The sequence below is a fragment of the Podarcis muralis genome, chromosome 15, assembly GCF_964188315.1.
Source record: "Podarcis muralis chromosome 15, rPodMur119.hap1.1, whole genome shotgun sequence".
NCBI classification, from domain to species: Eukaryota; Metazoa; Chordata; class Lepidosauria; order Squamata; family Lacertidae; genus Podarcis; species Podarcis muralis.
The window spans coordinates 42,970,696-42,986,305 of NC_135669.1; the positions used below are offsets into that span (position 1 = coordinate 42,970,696).

General features: G+C 49.4%; 1 protein-coding gene across 6 annotated transcripts in view; it reads right to left on the reverse strand.

Moving 5' to 3' along the window:
* SPECC1 (sperm antigen with calponin homology and coiled-coil domains 1) overlaps positions 1 to 15,610 on the reverse strand; it is a 109,402-nt gene that overhangs the window by 73,021 nt on the left and 20,771 nt on the right. For 4 of the 6 annotated variants that reach the window (XR_003703835.2, XM_028707580.2, XM_077919781.1 and 1 more), the window contains 2 exons: positions 14,269 to 14,442; positions 12,509 to 12,644 (listed from right to left, as the gene is read on the reverse strand). Coding sequence is in view for 5 of the 6 variants with exons in the window: in XM_028707580.2 (XP_028563413.2) it covers positions 12,509 to 12,644; positions 14,269 to 14,418 (286 nt within the window). In the remaining variant the exon portion in view is untranslated. Of the gene's footprint in view, positions 1 to 3,649; positions 3,915 to 12,508; positions 12,645 to 14,067; positions 14,189 to 14,268; positions 14,443 to 15,610 lie in introns of those variants that run through there. The other 2 variants (XM_028707585.2, XM_028707583.2) reach the window with 2 other exon arrangements.

The window sequence follows — 15,610 nt, forward strand, 5'->3', positions numbered from 1 at the left end:
AGAATGGCCCTGGGGCGGCTTCCCCTCTGGCGAACATCTGCTCACACATTTTCAGACACCACAACATCCCCAAACAAAACCCAGAGTATTTGGCCGCCTCCCTCAGCCGTGAGCCGGCGGTGCTTGCGCTTGCCGTCGCAGTAACGCCCCCTCCATCCCCGATATTTGCTCTTTTTCATTATGAGTTGGCAGTGCAGGAGGAGCTGCCTTCATCGGGTGCTTGGTGCTTCTAGCTCAGTGTTGCCTGCACTGACTGGCAGCAGCTCTCCAGGGTTTCAAGCAGGGAGGTACGGTTCGCAGAGTTCCCTGAGAAGAGGGATTGGCTTGAAGTGCTCTGGGAGGGGAGCGGAATATGAGGCCCCTCGGCAACTCCTTAACAAACTACAGCTCCCAGGATTCTTGGGGGGGGGGGGGAGGCCATGATTGTTTAATGTGGTATCATAGTGGTTTAAATGTTACTTTTAGAGGGCAGAAATCGAGGGCTTGCAGCCAGCAGAGGAAGGTTTCTGCTGGGTGGCGAGGAAGGAAGGCCGAGGCCATGAGATGCAAAGGGGAGGATGAGGTCGCGGACAAAAAAACCGACAATATGGCAAAAGCCCAGTATGTTTCCCCCCAGTTTCTTCCCCCAAAATTGCCAGCTGCATCACAATCAGCAGAGATGTTTTGCAGCAGCAGCAAAAGCAACAAAAGGTTCTACAACTGGATCGGGGAGGGCCAGGACTGGCATTTGCTGTGCCCTTTCCTAGCGAAAAGGGCACACCAGCGCTACCCTTGCAGAGATTCCCAGGGGTGGGGGAGAGGCGCAGCCACGCTGTTGCGGTGAAAGGAGAAGAACCAACTGACTTACGGCATCAGCTTTTGCGGGACTATGGTCTATTTCGTAAGAGGCAGAGGACCCATGGTGTGCACATTCCGGTTTCTCTTGGATCAAGGGTTGCAGGAGAGGGCTCAGGGGTTATCTTTCCTGAAATTCTGGGGCCGGGCACTGCTGTCTTTACGTGGAGCAGTGGGGAAGAATACAGCGGTACCTTGGTTTATTAACTTAATCCATTCCGCAAGTCCATTCTTAAACCAAAGCTTTCTTAAACCAAGGCGTGCTTTCCCACAGCAGCGGGGGGCTCAATTTACAAATGGAACACACTCAACAGGAAGCGGAACATGTTCTGCTTCCAAGGCAAAGTTCACAAACCAAAACACCTACTTCCGGGTTTGCAGCGTTCTTAATCCAAGTTGTTCATAAAACAAGCTGTTCTTAAACCAAGGCACCACTGTATATCATTTTATTCTTAAAAAGAAGTTGCTTTCAGGTACTTCTGAAGAGTGGGACGCAGGTGGCGCTGTGGGTTAAAGCCTCAGCACCTAGGACTTGCCGATCAAAAGGTCGGCGGTTCGAATCCCTGCGGCGGGGTGCGCTCCCGTTGCTCGGTCCCAGCGCCTGCCAACCTAGCAGTTCGAAAGCACCTTCGGGTGCAAGTAGATAAATAGGGACCGCTTACTAGCGGGAAGGTAAACGGTGTTCCGTGTGCTGCCCTGGCTTGCCAGAGCAGCGATGTCACGCTGGCCACGTGACCCGGAAGTGTCTGCGGACAGCACTGGCTCCTGGCCTATAGAGTGAGATGAGCGCACAACCCTAGAGTCTGGCAAGACTGGCCCGTACGGGCAGGGTACCTTTACTTCTGAAGAGGTTAGCCATGGCAAAATCTCTTACTACCAGGAACGAAAGGAACTGCCTTGTACTAAGACCCTTGAGTCCATTTAGTGCAGTACTGCTGACCCTGACTGGCAGCAGCTCTTAAGGGCTCCAGGCAGGGGAACGTGAGAGGCCAAAGTCTGACTTTGTGGTGCTGGGGCTTGAAGCAGGGGACCTCCTACAAATGTCCTACCGCCAGACGAGAGCCCACTTAATATTGGTATGGCTATTGATTGTTTACACAGCAGCCCATCCAGTTTACAACAAAATATCAGATGTAAATAACAAAAGAGAAGTGTTCCCCGAAAACACCAAAAAAACTACCCCACCCCCTGTAAAAAGCAGTTTGCAGGAAAAATAAAAAAAAAGTTTAAAGCACACTTCAAAAGCCTGAGCAGCAAGAAGGTTTTCGAAAGAACCTCTAAAGGAGCAGCATCAAATTAATTGAAACCCAGAAGGGGTCTGGGGTGGGGGACACTCCCCCAGGGCAGCTTAGCTACAAGACAAAATGTTTGCAAGGCTGTCCGTCCCCCCATCTTATTCCCAACCCCCCATGCCCCACAAGAAGTCTTCTAATAATCTCTAGGGGCCCCTGTATGCATAAGACAAACCCACCAGCGCCTGAGTGCCCCCCTCAAAATCGAACAAGATCTGCGAAACGGCCAAGAGAGACATGCTGCTTTCTGAATCATTTTGGCCAGCCTTGCAGACAGACACACATCAACTGGGGGTGGGTGGCTTGGCTTTTCAGTGGACCCACAAAGGAGTAGAAGGAGCGCACACTCCTTTATTTCTCCAAGAGCTCCCCCAACCCCAATTCCCTGTTTAACATGCATAGCGATGCACTTCCAAGAGGACAATGGGGGGGGGAGGAGAGGAGGGGGAGAGATTCTCACAAAAGACATAGCTGCTCCGAGAGGCCTGGTAACCGTTCCCTAGGGTGCGCCACCACTGCCGAAAAGCTGGATGCCACAGCTGGTTATTGTCTCCCCCATAAAAAAACACACACACAATTCCCAGGGACTTTGCAGCATCCTAAGAGAGACATTCACCTGGCCCCCTACATCCCAGCACAACTTGATTCCCCCCCCCCCATTTGTGTGTTTACAGACACTCCTGGCTCTGAACCCAATTTTAAACTCTCTGTTCTTCCTTGGGACACCCTCAGTTTTTGCCACATGCCCGTTCCTCTACCCCCCCCCGCCCCCTCTCTTTGGGGAGATGTCCCGGAATGTGCACAGGCAAAACTGGGGGGGGGGGCTTAACTCCTGGGGGAACCCCCGTTTGTTGTTACGACACCGCCCAAACACCCAAGCTTCTCCTACAAAGAGGACCCCTCAGCTAGTGAACTGGTGCTAAGACTCATTCATCGCCTCAAAGTTCGCCATTCATAATTATACAGAATCACAGAATTGGAAGGGGGCCGAAGGGTCATCCAGTCCATCCCCCTGCAACGCGACACAGACACACATATTTCTAAAAGCACTTTTACACACACACACACACACACACACACACACACACAGTTTGCCCCCCCCCCCAGGTCAAGAGCCCCAATAGCTCCTCCTGTTCGTCTAGAGCAGAGACTCTCCACTCCTGATCCTAAAGAGAGTTCCCTCTAACCGTTTCTTATGCGCAAATGTTACCTGGCTCGTTTGTGTTATCATAGTGCTAATGGCTCGCGCGAAAGCGACTCAACAACACGAAACGAATTTTGCAAATGAATAGAAATCCGGGGCGAGAGGCTCCGGTGCATTAACACCCGTCCCGACCCCCCCACCACCACCACCCACCGGAGAGAAAAGGCCAACCCCGGCGAGCCAGGATGCAGCCCCGCGCCGCTTTTCCTGCTTGGCACGTGCCCGGTGGGCGCTCCCCCAGCCCCACCTGCGAGGGACCCCCCCGGCATCTCCCCTCCCTCGCTCCCCGGCCGCCCCCACTTCCCCGCGGCTAACCGACCTGGCTCCACTTCCTCGGGTCTCCCCGGCTGGTTGCCCATCTCGTCCGGCTCGCTAAGGCCCCCTCGGCCGCTTCATGGGACCAGGTGGGCGGGGAGGGCGGCGGCGGCGGCGGCAGCTCTCCCCTGCGAGCGCCGGCAGAAAGGCAGCGGCTGGCTGGGGCTCGGCGGAGGCATTGTGCGCCGGGCCAGCCCGCCCGCCCGCCCTCTCTCTTGCGCGCGCGCCGCTCCAAGACCCGGAGGCCGCTGCTGGCCGGGGAACCGCGGCGGATCGCTCCCGGCAGCGGCAGCGAGCCAAGAGCCGCCGAGGTGACTCACGGCCGGGGATGGGAGGCCACGCAGCGGCGGCGGGAGGGCATTGCAAGCCGAGGAGGGAGGCGAGGGGAGCGCAGCGCGCAAAAGCGCACCAAAGGCTGCAGCGGCGTGGCCAGAGCGCATTTGGAGAAGGAGGGGGCTCTGCCCCGAGGAGCTTGCAGACTCGCCCCAAATTTCAACAACGCAGTTGGAAGGGACCCCGAGGGCTATCTGGTCCAACTCTCTGCAATGCAGGAATAATGCAGCTGTCCCTTACGGGCATCGAACCTGCAACCTTGGCGTTCTCAGCACCACGATCTAACCAGCTGGTGGCTATTCCGACAGTTTATAGAAAACATCATTATTTATTGTTTCCATCATCATCGCCATAGCAGGGGGCGCAATGGGTCAGTGCATGCAGCTGTTTGTTAGCCAGAAGGTTGGTGGTTGAATCCCACGCAGGGATGGCTGTGGGCAGGATGATAACCCACATGGTCCCTTCCAACTCTTTGATACTAAAGTAAAGGTAAAGAGACCCCTGACCATTAGGTCCAGTTGTGACCGACTCTGGGGTTGCGGCGCTCATCTCACTTTATTGGCCGAGGGAGCCGGCGTACAGCTTCCGGGTCATGTGGCCAGCAGGACTAAGCCGCTTCTGGCGAAGCAGAGCAGCACACGGAAACGCCGTTTACCTTCCTGCCGGAGTGGTACCTATTTATCTTCTTGCACTTTGACGTGCTTTCGAACTGCTAGGTTGGCAGGAGCAGGGACTGAGCAACAGGAGCTCACCCCATCGCGGGGATTCAAACCGCCGACCTTCTGATCGGCAAGTCCTAGGCTCTGTGGTTTAACCCACAGCACCACCCGCGTCCCTTCTTTGATACTAGTCACCTTCTAAACCACCATCCCCCAGGGAATCCGCCACCAATATCTTCTCGCAAAAGTAAAGCAAGATTTCCGTCCTCTTGGCTCTAAATGGGGTTAAATGGGAGCATATTGTGAGACAGAGCCCAGCTCAGCATAGCTTTTGCAGTGACTTACAGTGACTCTCCGTAATTTCAGGCAGGGCCTTTCTGGAGATACTGGGGACTGAATCTGCGATGTTCTGCATGCAAAGCAGCTGCTCTGCAACAGAGTGCTGGTCCCTGTCCGAAACTATCCTGTCCTAAACAGAGCCTCCAGGTCCAGTAGCAGTGTACCTCTGAATACCAGGTGCCTGGGAGCAGCAGTTCAGGGAAAAGAGCTGTGGCTTCTGTGCCTTGCTTGTGGGATTTCCCAGAGACGCCTGCTGGGTCTCTATCATGGGTGAACCAGATGCTGGCCAAGGCAGCCTCGAAAGCCAGAGCCCCTTTCTCCAGAAATGTAAGCCATGGGGAAATTCCACTCTCTGCTCCCCACGGCCTGCAAATCACCCAACATGGCTAGAAAAGGAAAACTGCTCTTTTCATTCCCAGTTTATGCCCCCAAATGGAGCGTGTGTGTTTTTTTTGGGGGGGACACACAACACCTCTCTCTGTGCCCTGCTTGTATCTCAGGAAGGGAGAACGAGGAGGCCATCTGGATGATCCTAAAGACCCAGGTCCCTCTTCTTCCTCCTCCTCGACCTGCTTTCATTTGAGGGGTTGCAGAGAAACAGAGCCTGTTGATCCCTGATGGCTGGTGGGGCAGGAGCGGGTAAGGCCTCCCTCCTAAAAAAAGCGAGGGGGTCTTACAAGGCCTGGCCTTCAAAGGGGATCTCAGTTCTTGCCTGGGGCTTAATTGGAGCCTGTTCACATTTTACAGGGGGATTGAAATGCTAATTAAATTGGATGCCAATGGATCCAGTTTTTGCTGCTGGCATTTCATTAATATATCTGCTTTGTGTTTTTGAAAGTCGCTTGCCTGCCTGCCTGCCTGTTCTCTATAGGTTCCTGAGGAGGTGGGGTCCTCGTCCAGAGTGCCGTTCTGAAACATGACTTTGGCGCGACTTCCTCCGATATTTAGTGGGACAGATCCAAATTCACAAACGACACTGTCCATTTTAAACTCTCATCGTTTTTCGGTTTCTACAAATTCCTGGGCAATGCCAGGCACACACACACAGAGAGAGAGAAGGGGTATGCTATGAAAGAGTGATGGAAAGACAGACCATCACCAAGATTTCTCTCTTGTTGGGGGGGCAATTTGATGCCATTCACATTTAAAGGCACACCTACCACATTTGCACTTTCTGAAAGGATACACAAACCAAAACGAATTTGCACTTCTCCAAATTTTGCAGTGCAGTTTTCCAGCCAAATAATGTGTAGAAAAGTGCCTATATGAGTGGAACAACAACTACTACCCACCATTCCCCGGCAGGTCACAGGGCAGGTTTGCAGAGTTTAAAATTCTGAATTAAAAACAGTTAAAACAGTTGCGGGAACAGGGAGAGCCCTGCAAACACGCATCTCGGGTGTCCCAAAATAACGTAAAAAAAAATTTGCATTATATTAGGGGAAACTGCTTTTCCAAAAAAAAGTGCACATGGAGAGAAATTGACACTAGAACCTTGATTAATCTCCATGAGGATATAATTTTTTTAGATCGCACACTTGATGTGGAAATATGGAGAACGAGGAGCAGGGAGAAGTCATAACCGAGCATATTCATCCACCTCCTGCTCTTGATCAACTGTGAAAGGCTGAAAGCAAGAGTTATTTTATTTCCTTTTAAGTTATTGCTGGTGTGTGTGTGTGTGTGTTTGTGGTGCAGGAAACGGCAAGGTTGAATCCTCCCTGGGGCACCAGTTTTGCCTGCGTCTGCAGGAGAGTGACCTTGACGGCTGCCCCAGTGTCCCAGACTGTAAATAATCCTCCAGTTTGGGGGGGGGGGCAAAAGAATCCTGGGTGGAATTAAGGCTGCTGCCTCCCCCCCCCCCCAGCTCTGCTAACTGGGAGTCCCCTCCTCAACTTGCTCTGGGGTCTCAAGCACTGGAAAGCAACGGCATCTCAAAAACGGAATTTTTTTATGTATTGGTTAGAGTGCTGTGCTAGGGCCTGGGAGATGAGGACTCAGCCAGGAAGCTCTCGCTCACCTTGGGCTGCCTCTCAGCCTGACCTACCTCACAGGGTTGTTGTGGGGATAAAATGGAGAGGGTTTGAATGCCACCTTGAGCTCCTTGGACAAATGGCAGGATAAAAATGCAATTTGTGGTTTTCAATAATATATAATGAATAGGAATATTTGAAAAATTATCAGCAGTAATCATCATCATCATCTATTAAATTTCTATACTGCCCTTCATCTGTAGATCTCAGGGCGGTTCACAGCATAATTATATCACTCAGGAGCTCAGGATGGTTGGCAAAGGCTCTTTGTATCTTCTTAGGCTCTTAATGGGAAACCTACAAGTGGAATAACTATCCACAAAAGCGTCACTCCCTCCGGCCATGGAGGCAGAGCATAGATACAGTGGCTGTTAGCCATCGATAAATACTTCTGTTGATGCAGCCTAGAATAGCATTAGCTTTTTTTGCTGCTGCATCATGCTGTTAACATGAGTCAACAGAGGATGCAGCAGTAAAAAAAAGGTAATTCCATTCTAGGCTGCATCAACAGAAGCCTAATGTCCAGACCAAGGGAAGTCATAAAAAGGTAAAGGTAAAGGACCCCTGACAGTTAAGTCCAGTCGCAGATGACTCTGGGGTTGCGGTGCTCATCTCGCTTTACAGGCCGAGGGAGCCGACGTTTGTCCGCAGACAGTTTTTCTGGGTCATGTGGCCAGCATGACTGAGCCGCTTCTGGTGAAACCAGAGAAGCGCATGGAAATGCCGTCTACCTTCCCGCCAGAGCGGTACCTATTTATCTAATTGCATTTTTTTTGGCGTGCTTTCGAACAGCTAGGTTGGCAGGAGCTGGGACAGGCAGGAGCTCACCCCGTTGCAGGGATTCGAACCGCTGACCTTCCCATCAGCAAGCCCAAGAGGCTCAGTGGTTTAGACCAGTGTTCCCCAACCTTGGGCCTCCAGCTGTTTTTGGACTACAATTCCCAACGCTATAAGGAATATGAAAAAATGGATTATTAACAGGTAAAAATTTAATGTTACAATATTTTAAGATTAAAGACTAGGATAAACAAAGAGGGGAAGGATTTGCTGAACTAACAAGTTGAATTGGAATACAAAAAGGGAGGTGCGAGGAGGTCCGGGAAACAAGCAAATGAAAGATAAGTGATGGAAAGATGGAATTGTTTTTTAACTATTTTTATTTTGTATTTTTTCTTTTTCTTTTTTCATTTTGTAACATTTTGAAAATTTCAATAAATATCTTTTTAAAAAAAATACAATTCCCATCATCCTTGACCACTGGTCTTGCTAGCGAGGGATGATGGGAGTTGTAGTCCAAAAACAGCTGGAGGCCCAAGGTTGGGGAACACTGGTTTAGACCACAGCGCCACCCGCATCCCTAGGGAAGTCATAGTCCCACTCTATTCTGCCTTGGCCATCCTGTGTCCAGTTCTGGGTGCCACAATTTAAGGATGTTGACAAGCTGGAACGTGTGCAGAACCGGAGGGCAACCAAGATGACCAAGGGTCTGGAAACCAAGCCTTATGAGGAACGGTTGAGGGAATTGGATATGTTTCGCCTGGAAAAGAGGAGATTGAGAGACGATACAATAGCCATCTTCAAATAACTGAAGGGCTGTGACATGGAAGATGGAGCAAGATTCCTGCATTGTGGGGGGTAGAAGTGAATGACCATTGGGGTCCCTTCCAACTCTATGACTCCCCCTGCGTGAATTTGTCCAATACTTTAAAAAAAGCATCAAAGGAAAAGTCAGGCATAGATAATAAATAAATACATAAACCAGTCAGCTAGGTTTGCAGAGGAGGCAGGGCTTTGGTGGCCCACCTGGTCCAACTGATCTGAGACTTGCGGCTCTTGGGAGAAGGGGCAGCGGTGTTGAACTGAGGTTTTTTGGAAGCAGCAGCATGTTTTCCCGCCCCACTCCAGGGCTGTTTCACTTTGCAAAAAAACCCCACATTTCAGCAAACATCTGAGGGAGCTGCAAGCTAACTGAGCGGTCAGGTCTTAAAACTGCTTAACAAGCGCGCCAGTAAAAAAAACACAACACTCACAAAACCTTGCACATATTTCGTAGTTAAGCTTTGAAGCTTCGGCATAAAATATTTACACCACATCAGAGGGTGGTTCAAAGAGTCTCCCCCACATTAAAATAAAGATTTCAAATCAAGTTATTGGGTAGGTTTATGCAGCATTAGTACAGGGTGCTAATATGGCATTTTAATTTTTTTTTAAAAATGGTTGTTTACTAAATATTGCAGTCATGCTAAATTGGATGAGAGTTGCTTTAGGGCAGCCTCTGCAGAAGCTGTGGACTACATCGCCCATGAGTCTGAATCATCTGGAGAGGGCGCCAGGTTGCAGAAGACTGGTTTAGGTCATCAGAGAAAGGAATCGGGTTTGCTGGAAAACCCAACATCGCTAGTGTGATCTCAGGCCTCACCTTGAGGCAAGTAACGGAAATACGGCTACCCAAGATCACCTGTTCCTATTGGGTAGGCAGTACGGCGCCTCCAGATTGGCCAGTCCTGGTATAAAGACAAGGATGCTGACATCCCTGACTTTTGCTCACTCAGAAGGCTCTGAGAGTTGCCCACAAAAGGTGCCACCAAGCCCGGATTCCGCTGGGGCCCTGTTGGCAAGACAGAAAGAAAGTACAGAGATGCCCACTTATGCCAAGCGGTGTTAGAACAGCAACACCACTCAGTCCGTCTCTCTCCCTGCAAACATACAGGGAGGCGGTTTGTTTATTCTGCCAAGGCTGCTTTGCCAGAAAGCCTGTTTGTTTGCTGCCAGAGCCTTGGCCCTACCAGGCTAGTCAGCCAGCCTCCTAGGGAACAGGCAGCGGCTCCTCAGACACAAACGCCGGGTTAGTGGGTGAGGCATGTCTGGACTGCAAGACCAGTGCCCAAAGCTTTCTAGGAGACAGCACAGAACCCCCCAACGCACACACTCACATGCTTGAAATGTGAAGTTTGTGGCAAGGCACCACAGAGCCTAGGCTTGCTGATCAGAAGGTCGGCGGTTCAAATCCCCAAGACGGGGTGAGCTCCCATTGTTTGGTCCTAGCTCCTTCCCACCTAGCAGTTTGACGTGCAAGTAGATACCGTAAATAGGTACCACTCCAGTGGGAAGGTAAACAGCGTTTCCGTGAGCTGCTCTGGTTCGCCAGAAGAGGCTTAGTCATGCTGTCTACAGACAAACGGCGGCGCCCTCGGCCAGTAAAGCAAGATGAGCGCGCAACCCCAGAGTCGTCCACGACTGGACCTAATGGTCAGGGGTCCCTTTACCTTTCCCACTCCTAAGCCATACCGATATGGTGCACATCTCTCTCTCTCTCTCTCTCTCTCTCTCTCTCTCTCTCTCTCTCTCTCTCTCTTTATTTGGACCATTTGTTGAAAGATTCAGGACAGAGAAAGGAAGCCCTTCTTCACCCAGCACATAGTTCAACTGTGGAACTCACTCCCGCAGGAGACAGTGGGAGCAGGGAGTGCCAAAGTGCAGGTGCTGCCGCACTAAAAAGAACAATTCCTTACAAATGCACAACAGTTGTTATGCCACAGCTGCACTGGTGCCAGTTCCGCAGAGCAAAGCGGTCGACTGGGCACATATGGGGTGCATGTGTAAGGAGATCTTGCAAGTCATTATGGCATTAAAGCTTTCGCAAACTGGAGCCTGCTTCATCAGATGTGCGAAGCGTTGCCCTCAGCTGATGACCTTCCAGCAGCAACCGCAAATCGCAATGGTGTTTGACAGACTGATCCCAATTCCGGGCGCGGGACAAATGAGCGGGCAATTTTTGCTCCCATTCCCATCAGATTCTCTGAGAATTCTCGCCTAAGACAACATTTGCAGTCAGGTTTTCACCTATTTGGGCTGACCGCTGGCGCCCTCCGGTGGTTAGACTGCATAACTAACGCAGGGGTGGGGAGCACAGGAAATCCTGATAGCAGAGCCCCATTGAAGACAAGCAAAAAATAAACTCCAAACGTCAATTCCTGCCTTCCTTCCCCGCTAACCAGTCTCCAGTGATAGGAAGTTCTAGGGTAGTTGTTCCACAACTTTTCTGGGGCACTGCCCACCCTTGTTTCTATAAACTCACCCCCAGCATCCTCTACCCTATAGAAAGCATTACAGTGGTGCCTCGCAAGACGAAATTAATCCGTTCCGCGAGTCTCTTCGTCTTGCGGTTTTTTCGTCTTGCGAAGCACGGCTATTAGCGGTTTAGCGGCTATTAGCGGCTTAGCGGCTATTAACGGCTTAGTGGCTATTAACGGCTTAGCGGCTTAGCGGCTATTAGCGGCTTAGCAGCTTTAAGAAAAAGGAAACAAACTCGCAAGAACTCGCAAGACGTTTTCTTCTTGCGAAGCACCTCAAAAAACGAAAAACCCTTTCGTCTAGCGAGTTTTTTGTCTTGCGAGGCATTCGTCTTGCAGGGCACCACTGTATTCAGAATTTGCACAACCCACTTAAGGGAGATAATAAAACAGTAAAATTCAAAACGGAAGCAACTGATTGCACATTTTTTTTCAAAATCTAATTAGAATTTAATTAATTCAACAAAACTGACAAACCTGATCCAGCGATACCAGCTTTTTCAAAGCCTGGTAGTCATTTTTACCTCCCGAGACAATTAACGGGTGTGTTTTTTTGGTGGTGGTGGGGAAGGGGTTAAGACATCCACTTACTTGCACATATGCATCTAACACGTCATATGCCAGGCAAACACTCAAAAGGCTGCTGGTGTTCAAAGCAGCATTAACCATGCTCCCCACACCAAAACAACAGGGCGCACACACCCCACACACAAAGCACCTTTAAGTCAGCTGCAAAAACTCAGAATAATTTCTCCTTTCAACAGCTACCTTAGGGACACAGGCCTTACCGTGAGGCCACATTCATACCATGCATTTAAAGTGCCACTTTAAAGCAATCATGGCTTCCCCCCAAAGAATCCTGGGAGTTGTAGTTGGTTCTGGGTGCGGAGAGTTGTTTGGGGATCTCCCCACTTCCCTTACCACACAGCTACAATTCCCAGAGTTCCCTGGGAAGAGGGACTGGCTATGAAACCACTCTGGGAACTGTAGCTCTGCGATGGGGGAAGAGGGAGTCTCTGAACAGCTCTCCTCAGCCTTAACGAACTACAACTCCCAAGATTCTTTGGGGGAAGCCATGACCGATTAAAGTGGTATCATAGCTCTTTAAACGTATGGCTTGTGTGTGGTCTTGGACTCAGCTCAGCGCCACTTCCCCCAAGGAAACTTGGGAGCTGTAGTTTGTTAAGGGGAACCCTGACTCCCCAGGCGAGTTTCAACTGTCAGTCCTTCTTCACTGGGAATTGTAGTTCCAGGAGGTAGTTGCTAGCAGCATTCTGCCCCGCCCAGCCTTGGATCCCCCTCATTCTCCCCATTAAATTCTCCCCCAGATGAGCTTATCGCTGCAATGAAAAGCGAGTTGCAAGAGGGTTGCCTTAGCTTTCTGGCTGGAGACCCCACGCCCAGCTTTCATCACCCCTTCCCCTACCTGAGGCAGGCCGCAGCCGGTTCTCAGCCAGCTCGGAGATGGCCCCCGTGGTGATGGTCTTCTTCAGCCGGGAGCCTCCTGAGGCTGCCATGACGCCTGGCTTTGTGAGCATGTCTTCGCTGCTGGCTCTCTTCAGCTGCAAGAGAGGAGAGGGTCAGAGCGCTTTGGAGCCGAGATGGGAGGAAGAGGCATCAGCTTAGATTTCCCAAATGCCCATCCCTGCAGGGCCTTCTTAGCTGTGGCCACCAGGCAGGGCTGGATTAGTGGCACGGCCGGATCGAGGCCTTTAGAGACCCAGGCTTTGGGTGGGTGGGGGAGCCATGACTGTTTAAAGTGGTATCAGAGTGCTTTAAATGGAGTGTGCAGATGCACACCCTCCAAGTCTCCCTAATTTCCAGGGACAGTCCCGGATTTACAGAAGCTGTACCGGTTTCTGATTTGATCCAGGAATGTCCCACTTTTCCTTAGGACCTCCCTGTTTTCATTTGAGGAATGTTGGCTGGTATGGAGCCATGCGACCTCTGAGTCAAGGAGATAAGTAACTACAGAACTTTTAGAAGACATCTGAAAGCAGCCCTGTATGGGGAAGTTTTTTAAAAAATGTTTAATGTTTTATTATGTTTTTATATATGTTGGAAGCTGCCCAGAGTGGAAGGCCTACCCAGTCAGATGGGCAGGGTACAATAATAATAGTAATAATAATGGCAATAATAATAATAATAATCAGTGCTTTCTTTTCTGTGGGTACGCATACCCCTAAACATTTTGTGAATCTTTGTACTTTTGTCCATTTACTGTATTTATTTCCCCCCAATTTGAACTATAAAATGGTGATTTTCTTCAGTCAAAATGTGAGTACCCCTAAACATTTTTTTAGAAAAAAAGCTCTGATGATGATGATAATAATAATAATAATAAATAATAATAATAATGATAATAATAGAATAGGATGTCCCTATTTTCATTGGAGAAATATTGGAGGGTGTGTGGCCTTGATTTAGCAACCCTTTCCTTCTCCACTCATCCACTCATAGCCATCAAGGACTTGACCTCATTTGCCCCCCATGACGGGGACACCTGGAAAACTTCAATCCCACCTGACAGACCACAGGGCTCTCTCTTTGAAGCAGGAGATTTAAGCACCTCTTTTCAAAAAAGAAAAGAAAAGCAATAAAAGGAAATAATAATAATAATGAACCAAGGCTCGCTCCTCCAGAGAACGATTTCACCAAACAGCCAGAGACGCAGGAGGGGAAATTAAAAAACCAGGCTCTGGAGTTCTGCGGCTGCTGCAGCGACGGCATCAAACCGCTCCTTCCCTCCCCATTCCAGGCCATCGCCTTCCTTTCATCTCTTGGGCCAACTCACAAAAATGTGGGGTTTGCAGGCGCAGCTGGAAGGCAGCCGCCTCTCTGGTAGCCTAGCCACTGACTGGCTGAAGGGAGAGAGACATCTGAAGGGTTTGACGTCTTTGGCACGGCTTCTCCCGCAGCTCAGGGCTGGCTTGCCTTTTTTGTGGGGTGGTGGGAGGGAGAAGAAAGGGGAGCTGACTTCCTGACCTTTACGCTTCTGGAACCAGTCTCTCCGCAAAGCTCTGATGTCCCGTAACAACCTCCCTCTTTTGTTTCCAAGGAGCTTTGGTTGAGCGAAGCTCCACGATTTGACGCTTCCTGCTGCCAGCACGGGATTTACGGCCGAGCGGAGGGTTTAGCAAGTGTCTAGACCTCAAGACAGGAGGGGACGACCAGCCCGAAACCCACCTTGCTGAGCCGGGAGTCGAAGGCGAGGGAGGTGGATGACTTGGAGGTCTTCATGCCGATGGGGGCGGAGGGCAGAGGTTTCCCTCGTTCTGTCCCATGGCACCCCTGCTTGGAGAGGGCCGTGCTCCACGGCCTGGTGGCCCCCTTCATCTTCCTTCCAGGTGGGGAGTCAGTCTGCAAAAAAAGGAAGAGGGAATGAGGAAAGGGAGGCAGGGGGAAAGCTCCTGCTAATGGTCCCAGTGCAGATTTGTTTTTGGGTTTTTTAATTGGAAATTTTATTTACAACATAAACCCCCCACCTCCCCAATACAGAAATCCACCCTCATTAAACGTGAACATAACATACAATAAGCATAACATACAACAATACAAACAACCAAATAAAAGACTTCCTTTATCCTGTATCTAGCCTCTTATAAGCTGTTTCCTTTATGAATAATTATAAAGATTTTTCTAATTATAACTTAAATATCCACAAAGTCTCCTGCAGACATTAATCGAAACAAGTCCAGGTATGTATTTTAGGGCACTGTTTTGTGACGTATTCTCTGCATTTTCCCCATGCTTTTTGAAACTATTGTCTAGTGTGATCTCTAACTGCCTCTGTTAATCTAGCCAATTCAATATACTCTAACAGTTTGTCTTGGTATTCCTTTTTTGTTGGCACAGTTTCTTTTTTCCAGTTTTTAGCAGTTAAGATCCTTGCCGCTCCTGTGGCATAGAGGAATGTTTTCAGTTCCAGTGCAGATTTGGAACAGCTTTACACATACTAATTTAGATGCATAGGGGTATTGATTCCTGCATTGCAGGGGGTTGGGATGGATGACCCCCAGGGTCCCTTCCAACTCTACAATTCTGTGATTCAAAATACAGAAGTAACTGTGATGATCGGAGCAGATGTGCAACACATTTTCCGCTGCACATCATCCAAAACAGGAACGGGAAAGGGTATGGTTTTGAATATACTTTACATGCACTAATTTAAATGTCTTCTTTTTTTATTACTATTATGGTTTAGTTCTCCTTGTGAAAGGTTGCCGGCTTCTCGTGCCCACCTTTAAAGGCTGAAAACCTTTTTGCTGCACCAGGCTTATGCAGGCAGTTAAAAAAATCCTTCCATAATCATTGACCCTTGTGTGGTTTTTATTGTATGGTTTTAGGTTTTATTGCTCAAAACTGCTTTCATTTTTAAAAAATGGCAAGTGGTATATAAATATTTTTAAATGAATAAATATATTATTTAAGAAAACACTTTGAGGGTTTCTTTTTCTTGCTATATAAAAATTGTATAAAACAAATGAAATAAAATGTATATTGCATTGGCCAAAGTTCTATATTAATG